At 42.3% G+C, this 21,716-nt stretch overlaps 1 protein-coding gene across 1 annotated transcript in view; it reads left to right on the top strand.

Moving 5' to 3' along the window:
- SH3KBP1 (SH3 domain containing kinase binding protein 1) overlaps positions 1-21,716 on the top strand; it is a 283,844-nt gene that overhangs the window by 205,953 nt on the left and 56,175 nt on the right. Inside the window, exon 7 of the mRNA XM_075263613.1 lies at positions 15,515-15,587. Within this exon, the coding sequence (XP_075119714.1) occupies positions 15,515-15,587 (73 nt within the window). The remainder of the gene's footprint in view (positions 1-15,514; positions 15,588-21,716) is intronic.

Raw genomic sequence — 21,716 nt, 5'->3', positions numbered from 1 at the left:
GCTGTGGGTTTAACACCTACAGCACAAGTCACTTTGCACAGCAATTTTTGTTTATGTTTGTCAATACTCCTGAAAACTTCGAGAGGCTTCCAAAAAAAAAAAAGGGTTGACCTCATGGACCCCAGTGGAGCAAGTAAATATCCTGGATAGTCAGGGTAATAGACACTATAGATGTGACTTGGGCACTTTAGGTGGTAGCCATGCCGAAAAAAGAGGAGTGGCCAGCACATTTAGTGCCAACGGTGACTTGCAGCGCTGGAGTCTTGGGTTTGAATCCTGCCAAGGACAATATCTGCAAGAAGTTTGTATGTTCTCCCCATCATTACATGGGTTTACTTCATGTACTCTGGTTTCCTCCCACACTCCAAAGAGATACTGATAGGGAACTTAGAATGTGAGTCCTATGGGACAGTGACTGACAATGTCTGTAAAGAAGATTTCTTTAAATCTTATCCACTATGCTGCTGCTATAGACCGCAGTGGGATTGCCTTAACAACTCTGTGGCAGCTAACACACTTTTGAACTTGCACATAGTGGCCCCAGGCTAAGGGTCCATTCACACAGAGGAAAATGGTGAGGAATTTGGTGTGGAATTTTCCACGCTGAAGAAAAAAAAACCTTCCAATTTTCAAAAATTCCACTAGTGGAAAAAAAAAGCTAGCAGAGCCCATTGAAATCAATGGGAGGCTTTTTTCCCAGCGTGGAAAATTCGTCACCGTTTTCCTCCATGTGAATGGTCCCTTAGGGTAGTTTCCATTATAGCATTTTTTATGGTACGTTTTGCGACAAAAAATGCTGCAACCAGTTATTAGCCATAGGTCAGCAGGGAATTTTTTAATTTTTTTTTTTTTTACTCTTTATGTGTTTTTTTTTTTTAATACAGCATGCTCTAGTCCAGGGGTGCTCATACTTTTTCAGTGTGTGAGCTACTTTATTAGCTGACCAAGGCAAAAGATCTACTAGGGTGGGGCCGAGGCAGGCCTGTTGGCGGGACCGGGCGGACTTGTGGGTGGGCGTGTCTGTGGGTGGGGCCGTACATGTGGGCGGGGCCAGGCGGATCATGACAGCAGGAGATAGCGGCGTTCTGTGGCTGCCCAAGGATCCCCGCTGTCTGCTTCTTCACAGTGCAGGCTGAGAGTTATCTCTGGACACTGGCAGGCTGGGGCTGTGGCAGCCCTGCCTGCCAGTGTCCGTAGATGACTCTCAGCCTGCGCTGTGAACAAGCAGACACCGGGGATCCCTCCGTCCCGCAATCGACCCATACGTCCTTTGCAATCTACCAGTAGATCGCGATCGACGTATTGGGCACATATTGCTCTAGTCTATTGCTTTATTTTCAACCATTATTTAGGAAACTTTATTTATGTATTATGCTTACTTATATAGCGCCATCATATACAGATATTGTCAGTCACTGTCCCATATAAGGCTCACAATCTACATAGGCAAAAAAATATGGGTGCACCAGAAAAAAAAAATCTTGCAAAAATGCATGCAATTCTTAGCGTCCCCCAAAAGCACCAGAAAAAAAAAGGGGGTATGTGTGAATGAAGCCTTATAGAAGTCATTGAACGTCAGGGGGGAAAGCGTCCTGACAGTTTGCCTGTGTTCTCTAACCATTTCCATCCCACACTGAGAATGCTATAAGATATTCCTGCTGCATCCTCCCCGCTGAAAGTCACCAGAACTGAAGCTGCATTTTTGGAGAGAGAAAGTTGAAAAAAAAAAAAAAAAAAGGGAAACCTCCAACGTAAAGTCTCCCAACTGGTAAACTGCTCCAAGCTTCCTGTGTAATAAACAAATGTAAGCTTTGTTTTCCTGCAAGCTCATTTGGCCCTAAGTGTGACTCAGTATTAGGCTGTGTCTGTCAGTCTTTGTGTACTTAGCTGCTTGGAGGAAGTGGGAGGATTGGAGATCTGACTTCTTGGACATTTTGCACAGCAGTCACTTTTCACAATGGGAGATGAGGTATTTGACTTTTTTTTTTGCTCTTTTATATTTATTGTCATATCTTACAGCATTATGATGTGGCAGTATTAGCCTGAGCAGGAAGCCGAAAAAAAGAAACAGGAACTCCATTGAGTTGTGCAGGGTGGTGAGACTGTGCTCTGAAAGTTTCTGCTCCGTGTCGTCCGGGGATGTTCATTACAAGAAGTGGATTAATCTGGTTGTGATTAGTCAGGAGAGTCGCTCGCCGCCCGCATTTATGTGGCACTTTTCACCATTTTTTTTTTACGTACATTTCTCCAGGCATCGCGTTTCCAGATGTCTGTTCATCTTTTCTCGATTTATTTTTCCGTGACATCCTCTCGCAGGGAAGCAGAAGATGTGCCGTTGCTGTGCTATGGCCACACTATGTCCATTTTAGGACTTCTTCGGCTTCTGGACTTGGGATATGTACAAATTTGTTAGAGAAGGGCGCTTTATCTAAATGGTATGACCGTATCCGTGTGCGTTCTGTAAACTGTATGTACTGTAAAGGGTTAATGAGATTTCGGAATTTATTGGGAATAGATACAGAGTATGAAATGTGAGAAGCGCCTATAGAGATCTATGTATAGAATCTGTATGATTTATGTATTGATGTGAACGACAAGGCTCAGCTTTCTCAAAGGGTTGGACATCGCGCCTAAGGATTTGAGGTAGTGCTGAGCGATGTTGTGGGACTATAAGGCTCAGCATGCTTAGTTTAAACGTCACTCTTACCTAGAATCAAAAAGTTTCCTAAAAAACTTTGGGACTTATTTATGTATCAATGTCTGTATCCATTCATGCGTTGTTTATAGAAGTTTTTTGTGGATTTATCATACAGTTGACCCATCCACTGGATAGGTCATCGCTATCTGATGTGTGGGGTTCTGATACCTGGACCCTGCACAGATCAGCTGTCCCAACAGCCTCTAGATGCCTGAAGCTGCAAGTGGATGGTAGAAATAGGAGTAGTGCTACAGTTCACCAGAAACCCCGCTAGACAGTGGACAGGGCTGCTATTAAGGGGGCGTTCGCTCTTGCGCCCGTGTCCGCCTATCTTGTTTCCGTCCTAATCCCAGAAGAAACTGCATAGGGGTCGACTTTGTGTCTGTGCAAAAAAAATGGTTTCCCCGCGGAGAGACTGCCTACAGACGCTGGTGGTTTGCTTTAAAAACCCATTCAAATGAATGGGTTTTAACACTGACCGCGAGGAAGCCGTCTCGTATGCGGTTTTTTCTGGGAATAGGACGGGGCAGACACGGGCGCAAGTGTGAACGTTGCATAACTTGTATAGTAGCAGTGCTGCACCCACTCTACATCCACTAGCAGCTTTGGGTGCTGGGTCCTGAAGCGGATAGGTCATCATTTTGACAAATCAATTTGGGGCCACCAAGCCGCAGCCAACATAGACTGCAGAAAAGACCGTGGCGGAAACACTTTGCTGTTTTTTCTGGCGTTTTTCTCAGAAAGTTCGCTGAGGAAAACCCTGCGGACTTTCTGTTTCTTTTATGCCTATATAGAAAGCACCAGCGTTTCCTTAGGTAGAATTGACATGCTGCGATTAGCAAAAATGCTCGCGTTTTGGAAATTGCAGCATTTCCACTGCTAATTTTTGGCTGGGATTAGAAGCAGGAATAGTCTATAATTGTATACTTGTCATCAAAAATACTGAAACCCCCTCCATAAACATGACGCCCACACACTATACGTCAGCAGGAACTGCTGAGATTTGGAGTAAAATGGGATTGTTATACCTGACAGTTATACGGGCAGAGGCGAAATGTAGTCTTTTAGTTGTCCCCATTGAATATTTGTTTTATCCCTATCTAGAAAAGTTGGGTGATAACTAAAATGTCAACTAATATAGTAACAGCTGTCACCCAGCCTTTCTGATTTACTGTCTCAGATCTGCTGCTTAGCAGAACAAAATGACTGTCACCCATCTTTCCCTGAAACAGAGAAAACAGATCATATATCTCGGCCAATTCATTGCTTTATAAAAGTTCTGTAATGGATTCGCAGCAGAATTTGTGTCACAGTCTGTGTGTTGGAAAAAGTGAAATCCACAGTGGAAATCCAGTGGACATAAACATTGTAGGCCAGTTTCAGTAGAGATTCTGTTCTGCATTTTGTGGATTTTGTTAAAGGGGTTTTCCAGCCGTAAATGTATTTTTAATGCTTATGATCTAACAAAAAAAAAAAAACCAAAAAACTTGCGAGTCTTCAGTAGGCGATACCTTATTTAATGGATAACTCATAGAGATGCGCGAACACTGTTCGGAACAGCTATTCCGAACAGCACGCTCCCATAGAAATGAATGGACGTAGCCGACACGCGGGGGGTCAAGCGACTGGCCTCCGGCAAAGTGTATGTGCCAGCTGCTTCCATTTATTTCTATGGGAGCGTGCTGTTCGGAACGGCTGATCCGAACAGTGTTCGCTCATCTCTACTAAATCATAATGATGACAGAATATAACGTTTCAAAGCTTCCTGGCTTCTTCTTCAGATATATCTAAAAACACTTTCTGAAGGCTGCATGATCTATCCATAATATGTGATCTCTGGGGGTCCCAGCTGTTCCGGCAGTTTCCAGGCATTAGTAGCTACAGTAATGGATGGGCAGTATTTGCCTATTCGGAGCTGTAGTGCCAATCCCCATACACTACAGTAGCTACAGGATCTATGTGGGGTTCAGGTAGGAAATCTGTGGTTACGTCATCAATATGAAAAATGTATTTGGGGTTGGAAAACTTTGGGGATTTTACAAGATTTCAAAGTATCGACTCCAGGTTAAGGGGCTATTCACACTGCGCAAAATGAATTGAATTTGAGGCGGATATTTGCCATGAATTCCTCTTCATTTTCACCCCTCCAGCCTCCCATGGTGGACGGCCAAAGCAGAGCTGATGTATAGGCTTATGGTGCAGACTCTGCAGCTAAATCAGATGTGGAATCTACAGAAAGATCGAGCAGGACGCTTATTTTTTCAGCGTCTTGCTTTAACCTCTGCATCCCAATAAAAACAATAGGAGGCAGAATCGGAGGGGAATCTGCTGCTGATTCGGGGACGGAATGCGCCTCAAAATCAGCGCCAGCTTCCACCGTATGAACATACCCTAGAATGACTGATGACCTGTCCTATGGATAGGTCATACATATCAGATCATTTAATGCCACCCCCTATTGATCAGCCGTTCACAGCAGCCACCAATGCCAGAACTAGCTATAGAAATGGAGCTGGAAGCAGACAGGACAGCGGACATCATTGGCAGTTGTATGAACTGCTGGTTGGTGGGGGTGCTGGGGATAAAACCTCCATGTGTCTGATATTTATGACCTATCCTAAGGTCATTCTATTTAACCTGGAAAACCCTATGCGGAGGTGGAGGGAAATAGTTGATTTCCCCAGAAACATATGGAAGATTTCTTTATCTAATGTTCAATCTCTTCATTGCCATATGAAATAGAACAGGATCAAAAGAGATATTTTTGTGTCTGCACTTTCAGTCTTTCATCATCCTGGGTATGTACAAGTCAGCAGATTCATCACATTCTATAGAATTAGAGGGGGGAGGAGAAACTTATTCTGATATACGCTGTCAAATAATGTCGCCATATTGTTATATTATTACCATATTGTAACACGGTACTTACCTATATACTATGATTTTAATTTCACTGCTTATACATACAGCCAGGTCATGTTAAGCCTATTTCTATAGCGTTTAATTATTACTATGTCTGGTGTTATTTCAGTAATTACACAGCTTAGTCACTACAATAATACCGCACATAAGTACCTACTGCACTATAACACCTATTAAAGTAAACCTGACCCATATTTGCAAGCGCTGTTTCGACTGTACACTGTGCATGGGATTTGTCTTATTGGCATGAAGCCTACAGATGTTTCACATCAGCTAAATATGGCCAGAAAGTCTGTGACTCAATGATCTGTAGGGAGAAACACCCTTTACTTTTCAATTAGCGTATATTGTGTGATCTTAAGGGGAACATTGTCATCTTCATCTGGCAACTTTATGGGAAAGTCCTGAACATTTCACCTTCAGTATAGTCAGGGTGCTTGATTCTGTTGCTAAGACTAAATGCACACATTGGTCCGTATCTGTCGTTCATTGTTCTGTGATGGATAAGAGCAACAGACTTTAATGAACCTACCATTAGAGGTATAGTCTCTTGCAGTAATGTTGTCTGCCTCTGGCCCCCAATACCGATCCTTATAATGGTCATTGCCACAGTTGGTCAAGCACTTGTCTTCTGCATCGGAATAGTTGAGATTTTGGATGTTGCCCGGTTTACTGTAGGCCTGGTCTATACTGGTGAATTATCAGTGTTAGTTACACAGTTAAAGGGTTATTCCCATCTTATAAAGTGATGGCGTGTTACTAGGTTAATATGGTGCTCTGACTTCTGGGACACCCAAAACTCTTGAGGATAAAGGGGCTGCATCCCTAGACTTGTCTTCATATATTGATCTAAGACACCATTTATTATAGTCTTCAGCTGCATGCAGTCCTATGGCTGGTATGTGAATCTGTCGACAGAATGTTGAAAGACCCTCCCCCATCTGCTTAGATACGCTCCTATCTTGGGGACTCATAGTGTCTGATATGACCCTGACATGAACAGCAGAAGAACACCAGAGACAAGAAATACAAACTGAGCAAACTTAAGTATCAGCAGATAGACACAAGACAGATTACTACAGGGAAACAAACAGCACAGACAAGGAGCAGGAATAAACCATGGAAAACAATACTGCACTAGAAAATAACTAGGTGGGAAACAAGAAACGGGAAGTATACAGAGAATTACTGGATTAAACACACGTAGCATACACAGTACACATAGGCTGCAAGAAAACCAGAAGCTTTAAAGCAAGCTGACAAGTCAAGAAAGTCAGGGCCGGAGAGTCTATCAGTGAGCATGTGACTCAAGGATGACTACAGCCGTGGGGAAGTTATCCAGCAACTACGCTAATAGGTAGAAGATGACAGACTCACAGGTAAAGTCTGTTTTTCTTACCCTGTTCTGCCCCATCTGGCCCTGACTGCCTTGAAGTTGTCTTCCAGCCAACACTGGCATATGTAGAATTTGATATACAGATAACGTTGGCTCCTTGCTTTTATTGCACCCTCTCTCTTTCTATGCATACTTATCCATAATGTCTTGGATGCTACCCTGTTTCCCAGAAAATAAGTCATCCCCTGAAAGTAAGACATAGCAGATTTTTTGTTGAATTGCCTAATATAAGGTACGCCCTGGGGTCCACTCTCCCAGCTCATCCCACAGCAGCAGGGACAGTGGATACAACCTACAGTATCACAGCAGCAGTCGGCTTTCCTGTACACACGGAGTACCGCACACAGCGTTCAGTCGGGTGCAATATTTTTCTTCATACAGTCTTTGCGCAGCAAGCACATCTCAGCATAGCGCAGTGGCAGTAGCACCCACAAAAAAAAAGACATCCCCTGAAAATAAGACATAGCATATCTTTAGAACCAAAATTTAACATAAGACACTGTCTTATTTTCGGGGAAACATGGTAGTAGTGTCCCACATCGCAATAATACCCATTTTATACTCCATACAGAAATAATTAGAGATGAGTGAACAGTGAAATATTCGAGATTCGATATTCGTTTCGAATAGCCCCTCAATATTTGACTATTCGAACCAATATCAAATAGTCTATGGGAAAAAATGCTCATTTCAGGAGAAACCACTATTCAACTAAAGGAGAGTCACCAAGTCCACGAATAGCAGGAGGAGAGTGTTTAGGAGGAGCGCTGTGCAGTTAAAGCGCACGGACCCCATTATAGTCTATGGGGACCATGCTCTTTAACTGCACAGTGCTTTCAGTTGCGCTGATAATAAGTCAACTGCCTCGTAACCGCAAGCTGCCAGCTCTCCCGAATAGCAAAGACGAGCCTGCGGCAAATCAATGCTGGTTCTGCAGCAGGCTCGTCCTTGCTAGTCAGGAGAGCTGGCAGCTTGCTGTTACGAGGGAGCTGACTTTTTCTCATAGGAATGAATTGATCAGCGTTGATTGGCCAGTGTACAGCATTCGGCCAATCAACGCTGGTTCTGCCGGAGGCTCGTTTGTGAGGAGGCGGAGTCTAAATTTGGACCACAATGGAGACTGCTGTGGTCCAAACTTAGACTCCGCCTCCTCACAGACGAGCCTCCAGCAGAACCAGCATTGATTGGTTGAATGCTGTACACTGGCCAATCAACGCTGATCAATTCATTCCTATGAGAAAAAGTCAGCTCCCTCGTAACAGCAAGCTGCCAGCTCTCCTGTCTAGCAAGGACGAGCCTGCTGCAGAACCAGCGTTGATTTGCCGAATGCTATACACTGTATAGCATTCGGCCAATCAACGCTGGCTCTGAATCCAATATTTACTGCGAATAGCTAGTAGTATTCGAGCGAGTACGAATATTTCGAAAACCGTAGTATTCGATCGAATACCAACTCAATCGAATACCACTCGCTCATCTCTAGTAATAATGTCACTTTTGTACCCAACATACCAATAGTGCCCTTAGACCGTAATATTATTGCATTACATTAATATTCCCCATTGTGATCCCTATGCAGCAGTCGTCCACCTTTGTGTCCCCATATCGCAGTTATGAGTTTTTGTGGAAAAAATACTGGGTCATCTTATTGCTTCTTTTCTGCACAGGTGACAAGATGCAGTGATGTCATTGCTCTGTCTTTGCCGAGATGCTCTTGCGCATGCTCCTGACCTCTGGTAGGTCATGGGACTACGGCAGCTTGTGACTTCCAAAACTAAGTTGGGGAAAAGAAAGCTAATGGTTGTTTGATCTACCATGGTGTCCAACTGGATCTGCATCCTGAGATTATGGATACTGCCGTAAATGGCTGAATCCCCAGGATTTGGGGAATGTGCCCTGGATTCCTGGTGTTAATGTTGGCCCTGGTAGGGGCCTGTATTGCACCAGCCAGTAAGCTGAAAAGCACTAATCTAATAGATCATTTGTCAATTGGTTCATAAGGAGTGACCCTGCAGTTAAGTTATTGGCTTCAAAGTGAGCGCTCATTTTGGCGCTCATTGTTATATGAAAACATGGGTCCAATGTGATAGTCCATTAGCAACAGATAAACCTCTATGCGGACACTGAGGTTTTGGAAAATTTTATTTCACTGTGTTTTTGGAGTAAACCCCGATATTTCTATGTGCCATTAACGTCATTTCGGTCTAGTAACCTTCAGGCGTGAGGACAGCTGCCAACTGAGCGAGACCGCGGGCTGTGCAGCAGTGTTTGTCATATTAACCAACCTAATTTCCCTGCATTTCTCTGAAAAGCTGATAAATGGCTCATACGCTGCCTGATGAATCTGCTGGTGATGTGCCAAATTATAAAATAATCCGTCACCGCTACGAGATGCTCATGAAACATTCATGAATTTCCATATCATTAATGAAAACAAAGAAAAGACTAATTCTACTTTGAGATTGATAAACCTGGGGAGAATACGGCCAACATCTTCCCTGCAAGGCTGCTGGCTGCTTTTCCAAAACCACAATTCATCTCGCAGCTTGAATTCCCTCCCTGTGCCAGTATAAAAAGCTTCATTCACTCGCTGGCAGATTGTAATAGCAGTGGAGATTTCAGTCCGGAAGGCCGTGAAGGGTTAATTACGAGGCAAGAAATGGCATCCCAACCGGCCTTGCCATTACACCAGCCTGTTTAAGACAATGCGGGGTAATTACATCGGTCACAAATGATTATAGACGTCCAGAATAAAGAAGGTGGCGCTGCTTAGTTAATTACTATTGGCAGAACCATTGTTCTCGTTCTTGTTTGCGCGTCCATACGCCGCTCCTTTATGCAGCTCAAATTTTAATATTTCATATTTTTTTACAAACGGCGCTTTGGAGACTGTACAAAAGCTCATTGGAGGAAGTCTTCTCGCTGCTTGGTCTGGCTGATGTTTTGAAAGCTAATCTCATGGAGCTGTCAGAGGAGCTGTCAGCTGTGTTTATCTTGGTAAGCAGGCCGAATAATGAAACTCAATCAGGCTTTCCAATATACATGATGTGGGTATACAAATAACAGGGTTCTTATGGTACATTCATTCTGTGCCCAGGCAGCTAATGAGACTGCTATTTGTAGACAATGGCCAGAAGTGTGACCTACTAATCCACTGGCATTGGATTGTATCTGCCGTGCCTGTAAATGTACCCTGGAATCCCCTGTATAGACAAGGCCTGAGGACTGGGTGCCCACAAGATCAGCCAGAGGTCAGATCGTGACTTTATCCCTCACCTTATAATTTCACCTCTTGCTCTAATGCATCCAAACCAGGGACAGACAACCTTCAGCTCTCCAGCTGTTGGAAAACCACAACTCCCAGCATGCATACTTGCTCTGTAGCTTTTGCAACTACTATGGAAGTGAATGGAGCATGTTGAGAGTTGTAGTTTCACAGCAGCTGGAGCGCCAAAGGTTGCTGACCCCTGATGTAAAATATAAAATGTATAAAGTCATTTCCATACTTATTATCTTACCTCGGCATATGCATTAAAGGAGTTATTCAGTAATTTATTTTTTTTTTAGGCCTTAAGGAGGACCTTTCATGTCCTCGGGCACATGCTGTGTAATGCACCGCTAGAAAGCAAAACGTTCACTGATCGGCTTTCCCGTTCTATGCCCCCGGTGAAGAGCTATCAGTGCCGGTACTGTAGCGCTTCAGTGTCAGAAGGGCGTTTCTGACAGTCAGTCAGGAACACCCCTCCTCACGGTAGCATCTATTGCGCTGTACTGTGAGAGGGGTTGTTCCTTACCGACCAATCATGATGCTGAGACGTGAGTAACGCCCCTAGTACTAGTCTATGGGCGAGTACTGTCAGGAGGTGGAGGGGACGTTCCTCACAGCTCAGCGTTGTGGCCAGGCGTTAAGGAACGTCCCCTCACAGTACAACGCAAAATACGCTACTGTAAAGAAGGGGGTTCCTGACTGACTAGAAATGCCCTTCTAACACTGAAGAGCTACAGTACCTGCACCGATAGCTCTTCAGCAGGGGCACAGCACGAGAAAGCCAATAGCACGCTGAATTCTAGCGGTGTATTTATTACACCGCATGTGCCTGAGGACATGAAAGATCCTCTTTAAATATCTGGTGGAGGCAGCTAGTCTCCAATATCGATAAACTGTACAGGGCCAATTTTGGCGCCCGTACAATATACAACACAGTGCTGGAAATCGAAAGGTGTGAGCCCTTATAGTGGCCGGACACCATCACTGCAGCTCAGCTCCTATGGACTTCAAAGGGAGCTGAGCTACAATACTGATATCCGGCCATTCTAGAGGGCAGCGGGCCAGAAGTGACCCCTCATACAGCTGATCAGTGCAAGGGCCGCCATTCATTTTCTCACTGATATGCTATATATGACCCTTCCTAAGTTTGGTCATTTAAAGGGGCTCTATCAGCAAAATCATGCTGCTAGAGCCCCACATATGCGTGAATAGCCTTTAAAAAGGCTATTCAGGCACCGCTAAAGTTATATTAAACTACCTCCCCATTTTAAAATAAAACCCTAAAAAAGAATGTGATCTACTTAGGCATCGAGCACGCTGGGCGGGCATTCAGGGTCCGACGTCTTCTTCATCCACGCCTCCTCTTCCTCCGATGTAAGTAGATATTCTTTTTTAGGGTTTTATTTTAAAACTGGGGGGTAGTTTAATATAACATTTACGGTGCCTGAATAGCCTTTTTAAAGGCTATTCACGCATATGTGGTGCTCTATCAGCATGATTTTGCTGATAGAGCCCCTTTAAGGTATTGTTAAGCTGAACAGAGCAGGGTATTGGGTACCTTTACATTTTTGTGATCTCTTGGTATCTATTGTTGTTTGGCGTGCATCTTGATAGTTTGTGTCCTATGCTGAAGTTCTGGATTCGAATCCAGCCAAGGACAACATCTGCAAGGACTTTGTATGTTCTCCTTGTGTTTGTGTGGGTTTCCTCCGGGTACTCTGGTTTCCTCCTACACTACACTATGGTATGTACAGTCCTATGAAAAAGTTTGGGCACCCCTATTAATCTTAATCATTTTTAGTTCTAAATATTTTGGTGTTTGCAACAGCCATTTCAGTTTGATATATCTAATAACTGATGGACACAGTAATATTTCAGGATTGAAATGAGGTTTATTGTACTAACAGAAAATGTGCAATATGCATTAAACCAAAATTTGACCGGTGCAAAAGTATGGGCACCCTTATCATTTTATTGATTTGAATACTCCTAACTACTTTTTACTGACTTACTGAAGCACAAAATTGGTTTTGTAACCTCAGTGAGCTTTGAACTTCATAGCCAGGTGTATCCAATCATGAGAAAAGGTATTTATGGTGGCCAATTGCAAGTTGTTCTACTATTTGAATCTCCTCTGAAGAGTGGCATCATGGGCTACTCAAAACAACTCTCAAATGATCTGAAAACAAAGATTGTTCAACATAGTTGTTCAGCGGAAGGATACAAAAAGCTGTCTCAGAGATTTAACCTGTCAGTTTCCACTGTGAGGAACATAGTAAGGAAATGGAAGACCACAGGGACAGTTCTTGTTAAGCCCAGAAGTGGCAGGCCAAGAAAAATATCAGAAAGGCAGAGAAGAAGAATGGTGAGAACAGTCAAGGACAATCCACAGACCACCTCCAAAGAGCTGCAGCATCATCTTGCTGCAGATGGTGTCACTGTGCATCGGTCAACTATACAGCGCACTTTGCACAAATAGAAGCTGTATGGGAGAGTGATGAGAAAGAAGCCGTTTCTGCACGTACGCCACAAATAGAGTTGCCTGAGGTATGAAAAAGCACATTTGGACAAGGCAACTTCATTTTGGAAACAAAAATTGAGTTGTTTGGTTATAAAAAAAGGCGTTATGCATGGCGTCCAAAAAGAAACAGCATTCCAAGAAAAACACATGCTACCCACTGTAAAATTTGGTGGAGGTTCCATCATGCTTTGGGGCTGTGTGGCCAATGCCGGCATCGGGAATCTTGTTAAAGTTGAGAGTCGCATGGATTCCACTCAGTATCAGCAGATTCTTGAGAATAATGTTCAAGAATCAGTGACGAAGTTGAAGTTACGCCGGGGAAGGATATTTCAGCAAGACAATGATCCAAAACACCGCTCCAAATCCTCAGGCATTCATGCAGAGGAACAATTACAATGTTCTGGAATGGCCATCCCAGTCCCCAGACCTGAATATCATTGAACATCTGTGGGATGATTTGAAGCGGGCTGTCCATGCTCGGCGACCATCTAACTTAACTGAACTTGAATTGTTTGTCCAAAATACCTTTATCCAGGATCCAGGAACTGATTAAAAGCTACAGGAAGCGACTAGAGGCTGTTATCTTTGCAAAAGGAGGATGTACTAAATATTAATGTCACTTTTCTGTTGAGGTGCCCATACTTTTGCACCGGTCAAATTTTGGTTTAATGCATATTGCGCATTTTCTGTTAGTACAATAAACCTCATTTCAATCCTGAAATATTACTGTGCCAATCAGTTATTAGATATATCAAACTGAAATGGCTGTTGCAAATACCAAAATATTTAGAACTAAAAATGATTAAGATTAATAGGGGTGCCCAAACTTTTTCATAGGACTGTATATGAGCCCTATTGGGACAGTGACTGATAATGTCTGTAAAGTGCTGCAGAATATGATTGCTCTATACAAGTAAGCATAATAAATAAATAATAATAAATGAAAATGTCTAGGGGATATTATTGTTGGGCCTTTATTGTCCCCTCATGAGCCAACAGAGTGCCGAAATGCATTGAGTCGGCCTTATTTATGTCTGAGGGTTCAGTTGGGTGATATATAGTACGAGTTATGCGGACAGGAACTACTTTCTGTCTGCATGTTTTGTACAGAGATCGTGCTGAAAGCACATGGACCCCATTATAGTCTATAGGGTCCATGTGCTTTCACTGCAGACTGTTTGCCAATGCGTTCAGTAGTCCGTTTGGGGGCTCCCCATGCACACTCCCCCGAACGGATTACCGACGCAGATGTGAACAAAGCCTCATTGACATTCCTGTCATTATCCCATACTACTGTTTCATAGGTTGTTGGTTTATAATTGGGTGCTTTAGATATATTTATTAAAAGTTTCATTTTAACTAGTTCCTTTTTCTGTGATAGTAATCTATCCTAAAGATAGGCCATAAAATCCAAAATCCTGGACAACCCCTCTAAACTTTATGTAAAATGTACAGACTAGCAGGTCATTCCTGAGATCAGGGACGTGAGGTTAGTAGGCCAAACCACTCTGTCTCCAAAAATGGCCGATAGCCATGGTAACTATATTCCAACTGTGACTCCAAATCCTTGAGGTCAGGTACAACCGCTCTGGGCATAGGCCTGCTTGGCACAGTGACAGGGAAAGTGGTGGAGTGTCAGGAAGAGTTGACAGAGGGACGTGGAAGGGAAACCAGTAGTATTTCCATACATGGACAGACCTATAGGATGTGTACTGGTGCTGGTATTATCCATTGTACCTCTTAGATGGCCTATATTGGGATGCACAGACCCAGTTGCACAGTATTCAGATAGTGCCAGTCTATCCCCATGGCCATTGCAGCACATACAGTACCTGATAGATTACCATTTCAGGATTGTATTCTTGGTCCATGCCTAAGAAGTGATGAGTATTCATAGCAGCCAGCCCGAACATAAGACTGCCCCTACAACCAACACTTATTCCTCATGTCAAGGAAAGGATCCATCATGACTCGGTATAGACCTGTTCACACTGCTAGACCTGATAGTATAATGATCCCCATAAGTCCCAGGACTGTCTCACAGCCTCCATGTAAATTAAGATTACGTGCCGAGCCATGTTTCCTGGTGTTTTTCTTCCAGACCTGTCGATGTGTATTCATTCATGACCAATCTGTGACAAACTTTACATCTCATGGGCTTCTTGTACTTACAAGTCTCTGTCGCCGTTCTTAGATACTTGATCACGTCAATCTGTTCCCTGGATTCTCCTCTCGCTTCTGTTACGCCAGGAAAATCTCCCATGTAGACTCCAGACATACAGTTTGGACCATAAATGTGCTGTACAGTTGTATACCGCCCCGTTTGTATCCATTGAATAAAAATGTATACATGACGGTATTTTTTATTTTTTTTTAGAAATATATTTCTGATGTGTTCAATACTTATTTCCTTCGCTGTACATTGGATATGCTACATATGATCTGCTGCAACTAGGTCAACTAAAATGCTGCTCCCGAACCTGGAAATCAGGCGTCCCCATAATAATCAGTGGGGTCCATGTGGTGTAGCGCCGCCTGCCTGTGTACAATGGATGTGGCACCCCTGATAATATCAGCTTTCTGCTGCTAAAAATGTACATGTGAACAAAGCTTTAAACTTGGTGCAGTCAAGTTATTTTATTAATATTTCTGGATGATGTTTTAATGGACTTGTCAAATACTTATTTTTTTTTTATTGTTTTCCTGTAGCTGGCGAAAAAAAATCCACCCTCTATGGCGTCTCAAGAATCCCTAAAGATGGAATCAGAAAACAGATCGAAAAGTAAGTTTTCTTTTTGTATATGGTTATTGCAGCTTTGATAAGTCCTGTTCTATCATGTAGAATATCCTGTCTGACACATACCTGTTTACAGTAGATATATATGTGTGTGTATGTGTGTGTGTGTGTGTGTGTGTGTGTGTGTATATATATATGTGGTGCTGTACATGCTATGCAGTAAACCCCTAGTCATCAAAGTACTATATACTTCTCAGAAGTGATATACAGCTTCTTCATAGTGCTTAAGTCCCAATACATTCCCCCCTGGCTTGGGGCCTCTTCAGCTTGTCATTGACATGTGAATTGTGGTCATTCCAATATCTATAAATGCAACATATACCATACAGTGGCTTGCTGTAATACCTCCAAGCTAGCCTGATACCTCCGCCATAGGTACACTATTACTTATTGGCTATATATATACAGTCCTATGAAAAAGTTTGGGCACCCCTATTAATCTTAATCATTTTTTGTTCTAAATATTTTGGTGTTTGCAACAGCCATTTCAGTTTGATATATCTAATAACTGATGGACACAGTAATATTTCAGGATTGAAATGAGGTTTATTGTACTAACAGAAAATGTGCAATATGCATTAAACCAAAATTTGACCGATGCAAAAGTATGGGCACCCTTATCATTTTATTGATTTGAATTCTCCTAACTACTTTTTACTGACTTACTGAAGCACAAAATTGGTTTTGTAACCTCAGTGAGCTTTGAACTTCATAGCCAGATGTATCCAATCATAAGAAAAGGTATTTAAGGTGGCCAATTGCAAGTTGATCTCCTATTTGAATCTCCTCTGAAGAGTGGCATCATGGGCTACTCAAAACAACTCTCAAATGATCTGAAAACAAAGATTGTTCAACATAGTTGTTCAGGGGAAGGATACAAAAAGTTGTCTCAGAGATTTAACCTGTCAGTTTCCACTGTGAGGAACATAGTAAGGAAATGGAAGACCACAGGGACAGTTCTTGTTAAGCCCAGAAGTGGCAGGCCAAGAAAAATATCAGAAAGGCAGAGAAGAAGAATGGTGAGAACAGTCAAGGACAATCCACAGACCACCTCCAAAGAGCTGCAGCATCATCTTGCTGCAGATGGTGTCACTGTGCATCGGTCAACTATACAGCGCACTTTGCACAAATAGAAGCTGTATGGGAGAGTGATGAGAAAGAAGCCGTTTCTGCACGTACGCCACAAATAGAGTTGCCTGAGGTATGAAAAAGCACATTTGGACAAGGCAGCTTCATTTTGGAAACAAAAATTGAGTTGTTTGGTTATAAAAAAAGGCGTTATGCATGGCGTCCAAAAAGAAACAGCATTCCAAGAAAAACACATGCTACCCACTGTAAAATTTGGTGGAGGTTCCATCATGCTTTGGGGCTGTGTGGCCAATGCCGGCATCGGGAATCTTGTTAAAGTTGAGAGTCGCATGGATTCCACTCAGTATCAGCAGATTCTTGAGAATAATGTTCAAGAATCAGTGACGAAGTTGAAGTTACGCCGGGGATGGATATTTCAGCAAGACAATGATCCAAAACACCGCTCCAAATCCTCAGGCATTCATGCAGAGGAACAATTACAATGTTCTGGAATGGCCATCCCAGTCCCCAGACCTGAATATCATTGAACATCTGTGGGATGATTTGAAGCGGGCTGTCCATGCTCGGCGACCATCTAACTTAACTGAACTTGAATTGTTTGTCCAAAATACCTTTATCCAGGATCCAGGAACTGATTAAAATCTACAGGAAGCGACTAGAGGCTGTTATCTTTGCAAAAGGAGGATGTACTAAATATTAATGTCACTTTTCTGTTGAGGTGCCCATACTTTTGCATCGGTCAAATTTTGGTTTAATGCATATTGCGCATTTTCTGTTAGTACAATAAACCTCATTTCAATCCTGAAATATTACTGTGTCCATCAGTTATTAGATATATCAAACTGAAATGGCTGTTGCAAATACCAAAATATTTAGAACTAAAAATGATTAAGATTAATAGGGGTGCCCAAACTTTTTCATAGGACTGTATATATATATATATATATATATATATACACTAGCTGGTACCCGCGACTTCGTCTGCGGTGATTGTAGAAGTGGGTATATACAGGCGCGGGTAAGGTTTTCGTACTGTGTATAAGGTCTGGGATATGAAATGTAACTTTGTATCTTGTTTTTGCTGTAATTCAGAGAATACGTGAGGCTTTTGTGTTGAAGTTACTTTGTATTTGAGCTGCTATACGGTGTTGTGAGAAACTTTACATAGTGACTTTGGGACAGAAGTATTTGAAGTTAACCCTTTCCCGCCGATGGCATTTTTGTGATTTTGGTTTTTAGTTTTTGACTCCCCTCCTTCTAAACCCCATAACTTTTTTATTTCTCCGCTCTCAGAGCCATATGAGGTCTTAATTTTTCTGGGACAAATTTTTCTTCATGATGCCACCATTATTTATTCTATATAATGTACTGGGAAGCAGGGAAAAATTCAGAATGGGGTGGATTTGAAGAAAAAATGCATTTCTGCGACTTTCTTACGGGCTTTGGTTTTACGGCGTTCACTGTGCAACCAAAATGACATGTCCCCTGTATTCTGTGTTTCGTTACGATTCCGGGGATACCAAATTTATATGGTTTTATTTACATTTTGACCCCTTAAAAAAATCCAAAACTATGTTAAAAAATTTTTTTTTAAAAAGTCGCCATATTCCGACAGCCGGAGCTTTTTTATACGTGCGTGTACAGGGATGCATAGGGCGTCTTTTTTTGCGGGACCGGGTGTACTTTGTAGTTCTACCATTTTTGGGAAATGTTATTGCTTTGATCACTTTTTATTCAAATTTTTATCAGAATCAAAACAGTGAAAAAAACGGCGGTTTGGCACTTTTGACCATTTTTCCCGCTACGGCGTTTACCGAACAGGAAAAATATTTGTATAGCTTTGTAGAGCGGGTGATTTCGGACGCGGGGATACCTAACATGTATGTGTTTCACAGTTTTTAACTACTTTTATATGTGTTCTAGGGAAAGGGGGGTGATTTGAATTTTTAATCCTTTTTATTTGTTTTTATATTTTTTTTTAACTTTTTTTTAAACTTTTTTTTTTGCATTTATTAGACCGCCTAGGGGTATTGACATGGGTGGGCGGTGTCGCGGATTGTCAGAGCGGTGGGGGTCGGCAAACATGGCTGCTCCGGAGCGTTATAGAGCGCCTCCTGGAGTATCGTTAAGGTGAGGGGCAAAGTGGTAAAGTATATGTATATGAGATTGTGTGGGGTTAGGGGCGAGGCTGTAGAAGGCAATATGAATTTTGTGGCTTGCTATGGTCCAAAGTGTGTGAGATTGCAGAGATGGTGGTGTGAGTTTGGGTTTTGTGGGGGTCCTGGCACAAACGTATGTGCGCTATTGTGACGAAAAGTAGCCTATTGCGCAATCGGGTGTATTAACTATGTTTGTGGAAACTTTCAGCCAAATTGGTCAAGCGGGTTTTGCGTGATTGAGGAACAAACATCCGAACATCCAAACTCACAAACCCACAAACTTTCACATTTATAATATTAATAGGATATATATATATATATATATATAATATTGTAAACTATATAGTGCACGCTTTACCATTTCCAGGCTGTAAACTGTCCTGCACAATTTGCCATGTATTTAGAGGAATATATAATATAGTTGTGATATATTCTATGCACCTTTTTGCATGACACTGTCCTTAGCACACATACTTCCCTGCTGTAGACCTTCCGCCGTGTTGCCTGTATCCCTGTGAAGGCTCCACTCACACAAATAGGTGGCAGGAATGATAAAACCGTAGTCTAAGTGGATCAGTATGGCATACTAAGTGAACCATATGCTTTATTCTACCAGGAAACCTCAGGGCAATGACTTTCAGTCTTAGAAAGGGCACGCACCACAATGAATAGCTGATGGAAGAAGGTTTATCCATGGCATCTGCCCGTATATACATTCACGGCAGGGGCACAGTCTATATAGCCAGGCACAGGCTTAGGATGGAGAGAGCCCTGAACTGATGAGAAATAACATTTTAGAGTGGATTGCTGTATAATAACTATCATTTGCTATGCTATCCTTTTTTGTAGAAACATTCCTGCTGCTATTTGTAAATGTCATTTCTTCCGCTTTTGCAGATTTTTTAGTTCTTTAGGTTTCTTTTGGTTTCTACACCCTTCTCTCCCTGGTTTGAAAAAGCTGAAATTGCAGTACTATTTATTTCCCAATGATAGAGAAGGAAGGGAAGGACAACTGCACCCACTCTCTGCTTGTAGGAAGCGGCCTTCGTATTTTACAATTTTGTAATATACATAACCTATCTAACTTTTATTAGAAAACAGGCTGTAAAATTCAACTTTCTAACTGAACTGTTACGAAGGAAAATCCATAGACATTTGTACTGCTAGTATGTAGGGCTGCATTGAGTACAGGTGTATGGGATAGACTGTCCCTGGCAATGCCTAGAGCGCCGCTGGTGGGAACTTTACAGCCTGTTGTCTATTAAAAGTAGTTCGGTTAAATAAAGAGGTTGTCCAAGATACGTGTTCTTTTTTTTAACTAAGCAAGGAGAGCAACAGGGACAGGTGAGTATGTTTTGTTTTTGTTTTTTTTTAAAGTATATACACAGTCCATTCACATTAATGCGACTACCTGTCACCACCAGAATAACCCCCTTTGGCAGAGCGGACCGCTGCGAGACGTGCAGGAAGAGAGGGGATGTTGTGATGATGGTCACTGGGATATTGAGCCATGCCGACTCCAGTGCCTGGGCCAGCTGCGCTAGGTTACGCGGTTGAGCTTCCATGGTGCGAACAACCCGATCGAGGTGGTCCCACAGATTCTCGATTGGGTTCAAGTCCAGGGAATTTGTTGGCCAAGGGAGTACAGTAAACTCATCCTGGTGCTCCTCGAACCACGCACGTACACTGCGAGCTTTATGACACGTCGCATTGTCTTGCTGGTAGATGCCATCATCCTAAGGAAAAACAATTGGCATGTAGGGGTGAACATGGTCCGCAAGGATAGATGCATACTCGTGTTGATCCATCGTGCCTTCCACAATGAGGAGTGCACCCAGATGGCTGATGACACGCGCCTTCTGCGATTGGTTATTTAATGGTGACGTCAAAAGTAGGCGGTGCTCACATTAATATGACTGGACTGTGTGTGTGTGTATATATATATATATATATATATATATATATATATATATATATATATATATATACAGTATATATAATAGATAGATAGACACACACACACTGGACCACCCTTTTAAGTATATCACAAAATGTTAACCAGTCACCCCAACACAATAGCAAAAAAATAAAATAAGATGTAAGTTTGGGAGTTGCACCTTAGAGTTAAGTGTAAGATATTCCAATAGTTTTAGCAGAGAACTACAGTATTTGACTTTGACAGTAATGGCCATCATTTCAACTACAATAATTTTACTAAAAGCTTCACACCCAGAGGTTAGACTTGGCATGAATGACTTTTCTTGAAGAGAACATCACACTTGGCGAGCTCCACTGTCTTATTATACTGCGTGACCGGATGGATCTCCACCTTATTCAGCCTATAAATGCCCTTCCCTTTCAAGCTTTTCTTGCTGGTCCAGACTAGAAGATTGTGTCTCCTGCTTCATCCTCCTGTACTGATATATATTTTGGGATCTTCAGTCTAGTCTCTGCCCATTGCACAATTCTGCTCACAGAACCGGTTTGCCATCCTATTTATAGGGTTTTATACTTGGTGTCATCCAGTATTGTTCTGTATCATCCCTGCCGCTGGCTTATGGAAACTTGTCAAATCTTATAGGAAACCCAATAAATAGTTGTATATGATACTTTGGAGGGCGGGCCAACTGTAGTCAGGTGTCAGTGTGTGTGTGGCCTAGATGAAATCACATGTATGTTCACAGCACGTATGTTTGGCCTGCAGGTGTTTACACGCTGTGACTGTCGGGATTAGTAGAATTTAGGATGAACCTTCAGTTAGTTCTAAACAACCCAAATGTAGATTTTATGTAGTAATCTTGGTACAGGATATAACTCCCTTTACTTAGGATTTATATAAAATCTGTAAAGCTCTATGTAAGGTTTA

Source organism: Leptodactylus fuscus, chromosome 2 (genome assembly GCF_031893055.1).
Source record: "Leptodactylus fuscus isolate aLepFus1 chromosome 2, aLepFus1.hap2, whole genome shotgun sequence".
Taxonomy (NCBI): domain Eukaryota; kingdom Metazoa; phylum Chordata; class Amphibia; order Anura; family Leptodactylidae; genus Leptodactylus; species Leptodactylus fuscus.
The sequence above is the reverse complement of the archived record's forward strand: the minus strand, read 5'-3'. Positions and strand labels throughout refer to the sequence as shown.